Source organism: Miscanthus floridulus, chromosome 12 (assembly GCF_019320115.1).
Source record: "Miscanthus floridulus cultivar M001 chromosome 12, ASM1932011v1, whole genome shotgun sequence".
NCBI classification, from domain to species: domain Eukaryota; kingdom Viridiplantae; phylum Streptophyta; class Magnoliopsida; order Poales; family Poaceae; genus Miscanthus; species Miscanthus floridulus.
In genome coordinates this window covers 34396582-34401734 of record NC_089591.1, presented here as the reverse complement: position 1 = coordinate 34401734, position 5153 = coordinate 34396582, and the positions used below count along the sequence as shown (strand labels likewise).

Sequence of the window (5153 nt, the reverse complement as noted above, 5' to 3'; positions counted from 1 at the left end):
TACCGTGAGGTGGACTTCACAGAATATGGATAAAGTCTCCCTTTGTTTTGAAATCACTGGAGTAAAATGACAAAGTTTAAAAGACAAGGGCAAAACCACAATTTTACTCCAGAGCGACGTATAAATGCTTAAGCCCCTTTAGATAATGTCTAAGGTGTCAACTTGATAAAAAATACAAAATGATATAAAGTGGCTGAAGTTTAACGACCCAATTGTAGGCCATTCCTAGGCATAGTTAACGGCAATATCATAGGAGGAAAGAAAAAAATAACAATACCAATAGAGAGAAGATATAATCTTTAATAACATAGGAAGGATCATACGGCGTTTCTAGTGGAGAAGAAGGAAAAGACAATTTTCTCCTAACCTCCCGGGCTCGCCTTCTTGCCTTCTGCTCCTCTTCCTCTCCTCGCGTTCCCCCACCAAACCCTAACCCGAGCACCCAGCCCCTACCCGCGTCCGCTCGCGCCGGCCTTTGGGGCTCTCACTCTGAGCGGCAGGCATCCGCAGGGCTCCGGTTGGGTCCCGGAAGCATCCCAGTTGTTGGCGGGAGACCGGGAAATGGCGGAGAAGGAGGGGGCGAAGGTTGGGGCGGAAGAGATGGAAGAGCGGGAGCAGGAAGGGGAGGCGGAGGAGGTGGAGGTGAAGTTTCGTCTCTTCGACGGCTCTGACATCGGCCCCGTGCGCTGCAACGCCGCCGCCACCACCATCGCCGCTCTCAAGGATCGCGTCGTCGCCGACTGGCCCAAAGGTCTTAAAGATTCCGTTTTCTTGAGCTGAGGAACTCTTGTGAGGCGTGATGAGCCGGCCCCGCCCATGGTGTGAAGTCCTGTGATCTATACTGCTAAATTTCCTTATATTTTTGTTGTATTCTTAGTTCCTATGTCTATGTGTCGCAAGGAGGAGGAGAGGGCTTTAAGGGGAATGAGCTTCAGATTTGCTTATTCATTGCCTTCATTGTTTTGGTGCCTGATTTAGGAAAAAAAGGAAGTGTGCCTCCATTATTAGCAAGCACTTCTTCTGTTGAGATTCTAAATGGATTCAGTTGAAAATATTGGACGCATAGCAGAAACCGTCACTATAAGAAATCATGGAATATGCTGCAGCAAAAAGATAACTAGGAATTCGTTTTTCCCTAGTTCTAACCTCAGTAGATGAATAGAAGATTTGAGCTTAATTAATTGTTTCGTGGTCTGTAAACCTTGGCATTAACTATCATGGTATTTATGATGGTTGTGCCAACCAGCTTCTCACCCAGTTATACCAATTAGAGCAGTTTCGTGTGTGCCCTGTGGTCCAGTTTCTTTTTTATGATGATTGTGCCAGAATATATTTATATAACCTACATAGGTGCAACCACTAAGAGTCATTAATTGCTATTTCTCTGCATCCATAAAGCTATGTCATCTGAATTTTTCTAAGCCATGTCATATTTGAAGCCTTTGGTTCAAACATTAATAGTGTAACTTCCCTTTCCTAAAGAAAAGCAGAATAATCCAGTTGGGTATTTGACACCGGACCAAGATTGTTTGAGGAACTGATGGGATTTCATCAAACCATGAGCGGGCACAAATTGTTCAAAGATGTAGGAGGGTCTTTGATTCATAGCTGTACAATTACAAGTTGATATGCTGCTAGTTTGGGAGTGATCTCAAGTGTCTTAGCAAAGTAGCCCAAAGAGGTCACAGGATCAACACTCAGAGAGCCCAGTAGTAGGAAAGTATAGAGAAATTCATGTTTTTGTAGTTGTACATTTGTAGTTTTCATTGTCAACAGCTTCTCTGTGGTTATCAATGTTTCATCTTGGGAGAACACTGTATTCTTTACTGGGTTTGAAATGGGGTATTTATTTTTTCGCCATTAAAGATGGGTCGCAATGCCCCTCTTATCCACATGTGGGCCACTCTGAGTCACTGACAATGTGCCAGTGTGGAAAATCTTATGCTACTCACCCCCTCAAAGAGGCAAATGGTGAGGGTTTGAAAATGAGTGCATACATTTACACTTTGAAGAATGTAGCTTGTGTTTTGCTGGTCTTCCACTCTGTTTTTTTTTTTTGTCATTTGTTGAAGTTTGTTGAACCTGCAGGCTTGTATAACTGCATTATGGGTCACTGGCTTAGTTGATCTTTAACAATGTCCACAATGCTGCTATGATTTCAAAGACATAGTATCAATTTTTACAGAAAATTTACTTATGATTGGATATTATCAAACTGTGCACTTGAGATAAAATTATTAATAATGCACTGAAATAGTACACTTCTTCACTGATTCAACATAGGCAACACTGCTGTGACCTGTGAGCTAGGGTATGCATTTTCACTGGTGTTTACTTTTCCCTTGTTTATTTTCCTACCAGCTGATATGAGGTCTCATCATGCATCCCTGATTCATCAAAAGTATTGCTGCAGAAAATAGTTGCATTAAGAGTTTTTGGCTCTTCTGTTCCTCTGTTAATTTTGGGGTTAGTTTGTTTGATGCAACAAATTGTTTTACATCAAAAATATTCTGGAGTATATATCAGTTATAAGTTTAGTTCTGGGTTTGTTAAACAACCCATTCATACATTTGCACATGTTTGTATAATACTTTTATGGCCATGATTTTTTTGTGTTGCAGATAAATCAATTGTACCAAAGACTGCTAGTGATGTGAAACTAATAAGTGGAGGCAAAATTCTAGAAAATGACAAGAATGTTGCACAGTGCAGAGCTCCTTTTGGTGATCTTCCCAGTAGTGCTATCACGATGCACGTTGTTGTTCAACCATCGTCAGCCAAATCAAAACCAGGTGAGCTCCAAGTTTTTGCACTTTGAGGAAATTCTTTCTTATGGATTTCTGACTTCTATCATTCAACTCAATAGACTGGATATAAACTTTTTTTATTAGTATCGTGTTACCTTAAAATTCCAGTTCTGCTAATAAAAGATTCAGTATTTTATTGTTATCACTATTTCTTTAGTTTCCTTAGGGTTTATCTTCTTTCCCTATCAGTTCATGCGTTACCATGCTGCCACCATTTTTTGTTGGCTCTATACTTTCAGAAGTGTGTTCTTTTCGTTTACTTGAGTGATACTTTGTAATAGAATGTAAGAAGTGTTGACATGAGAATTATTCATATTGACTGCCGGTAGAGAGATAGAGAAGCTATGAGCGAGCTACTCTATAATTTGAGGTTAAAAAATGCAGGCTTTACTGAGCCAATGCTCAAGAACTGCTCCCCCAACTCTTCCTGCTAAACCACAATACCTCTTTTTGTGGCTCAGTTCTTGGTCATAATTAGGACACCAGGAATTGGCTATAAGTCCTATGCAAACTGACTGTTGACATCCTTTTTGTTCAAATAGTGAGCTGATTGTGATTCACAGCTAGCCTGAGTTAGTAACATGTACTAACTACTGACTTATTTATTCCATTGACTCTTTTGGAGCTGGGACTCAAGTGTGTGCACTGACTTAGCAAAATTCACTAGTTTTTTCCATGCTCATCTTGCGCTCTAAATCGGTCACCTTGAGACTTGAGTTAACTCTCATTTGGAGTGTTTTTTTGCATGTTTTGTACCTTAACACATGTAAAATGGGATCCAACTAGGGGTTGTTTATGTCTGCAGGGTTGATCTCTTTCTCTTTTATTTTTTTGTGTTCTGTTTTTCTGTTATCTGTCTTCTCATCGTTACCCCTCTTAATTGGTGCCAGTCAGTAAAATTCAAAGGTATGGCACAAAATCGCAAAAAAGTACTATACTTGGATTCCCATTTAGCTAAACCGTGTTCTAAAACCACTTCAGGCCTTGTTTGGATGTTGTCGGATTCACCTCAATCCACGTGTTGGGGTGGATTGGGGTGGAATTTAATTCAAGTTCCACTCCAATCCACCCCAACACATGTGGTTTGATGTCAACCCGACTACATCTAAACAAGGCCTCAAGGTGTAAGTTGACCTGTTTTTGTTAGTTTGATGAGTCAAAATCCTTGATGCTGTGGTGGATGTTTTGCAAGTTAAGATGTGTAAAATTGACTTGTCCCTTAAGGAAAATGATTGGATATTTGGTTTTGGGACACCTTGTCATTCCTTGACTTTTTTTTGGGGTGACTCCATTTCTCAACTTTTTTTTCACTAGCCTTATTCTTACAAGGAATAGGAGCGAGAGATCAGCTCATTCCTTTCCTGAAGTGAAATTTATAGAAGTAAAAAAAATAATGATTTAGTCATACTAGGACAAATCCAACCCTCAAACAAAGTTGCCCCATAACCATAAGCGAGAATTGTATGTTAGCATGTCTGCCATCGAAAACTAAGTTAGCCTTTCTCAAAACAGGAGGAACATTGCGGCACTAATTCTGGAAATTTGGATGTTGTTCTTTCCATTTGTCTTGTGCAGTTGAAGTTTTGGATTAAGTTGAATCATCAAAACTGTGTAATTAAGTAGGCAATTCATGGTAATCTCATACCCTGAATGTTGCTACCTCGGTTACTCTGACAGATAAGAAGGCGAACAAGTTGCCCAAAACCACTCGTTGTTCATGTACCATACTATGAACTGTGAAGGTCAAGTCCCTATGAGACCAGCAATAATTTGTACGTCCTCCAAAGATTCTGCAGAGAATTTGAGAACAAAGATTCAAGATGTCCATGGCATTCTCTGCCAACGGGTGGCAATGGCGAAACACGTCCATATGTTGTAAGCTATGTAATTGTAACTTAGGTACAAAGAGTCGGTCCCTCTCTGCCGTGTGGATAGGGAAAATAGTCTGGTGGTTGCCCTGTTTTACCCTACAAGATGTTCTATATGATGTACAAGATACAGACACGCTATTTTGGGTCTAGTGACCTTGTTCCCACTTCACCTTTTGAAGTTTGCTTCAGAGTTGAGTATCCTTTTGGGCACTGAGTCAATATGAATCTAAGTCGATTGATTGCAGAAGCATTTTCAACTATGCAGTCTTTCCTCATTTTTTTAATGTGATTTTGCACCTACGTTTTTGAACTGAAGACTAGTTTGCCCCTATTCCATTTAGGATACTCTTTTTTTTTTTTTTTTGACAAAAGCAACCTTTATTATTAGCAGCAAGTAGCTGCAATGGGGGAATAAGAATCCCAAATTACAGACTGCAGTGCCATACTGAGAGGGCAACTGCTAGCATGATTTACA

The 5153-nt window shown here is 40.2% G+C and overlaps 1 protein-coding gene across 1 annotated transcript; it reads left to right on the top strand.

Annotated features, from left to right (window-relative positions):
• The first annotated feature begins 331 nt into the window (after positions 1-331).
• Positions 332-4938, top strand: LOC136496711 (membrane-anchored ubiquitin-fold protein 4-like). Its single transcript, XM_066492456.1, has 3 exons — positions 332-751; positions 2622-2792; positions 4485-4938. Exons 1-3 carry the CDS (start codon positions 562-564, stop codon positions 4538-4540), a joined length of 417 nt encoding a protein of 138 aa, XP_066348553.1. The 5' UTR covers positions 332-561; the 3' UTR covers positions 4541-4938.
• The last annotated feature ends 215 nt before the right edge of the window (positions 4939-5153 follow it).

Bases quoted from the DNA above. Each gene is read 5' to 3' on its own strand.
- LOC136496711 (XM_066492456.1), top strand. From the start codon at position 562: ATGGCGGAGAAGGAGGGGGCGAAGGTTGGGGCGGAAGAGATGGAAGAG. The intron at 752-2,621 runs GTCTTAAAGATT...TTTGTGTTGCAG, and splicing joins CGTCGCCGACTGGCCCAAAG to ATAAATCAATTGTACCAAAG. The intron at 2,793-4,484 runs GTGAGCTCCAAG...TTACTCTGACAG, and splicing joins GTCAGCCAAATCAAAACCAG to ATAAGAAGGCGAACAAGTTG.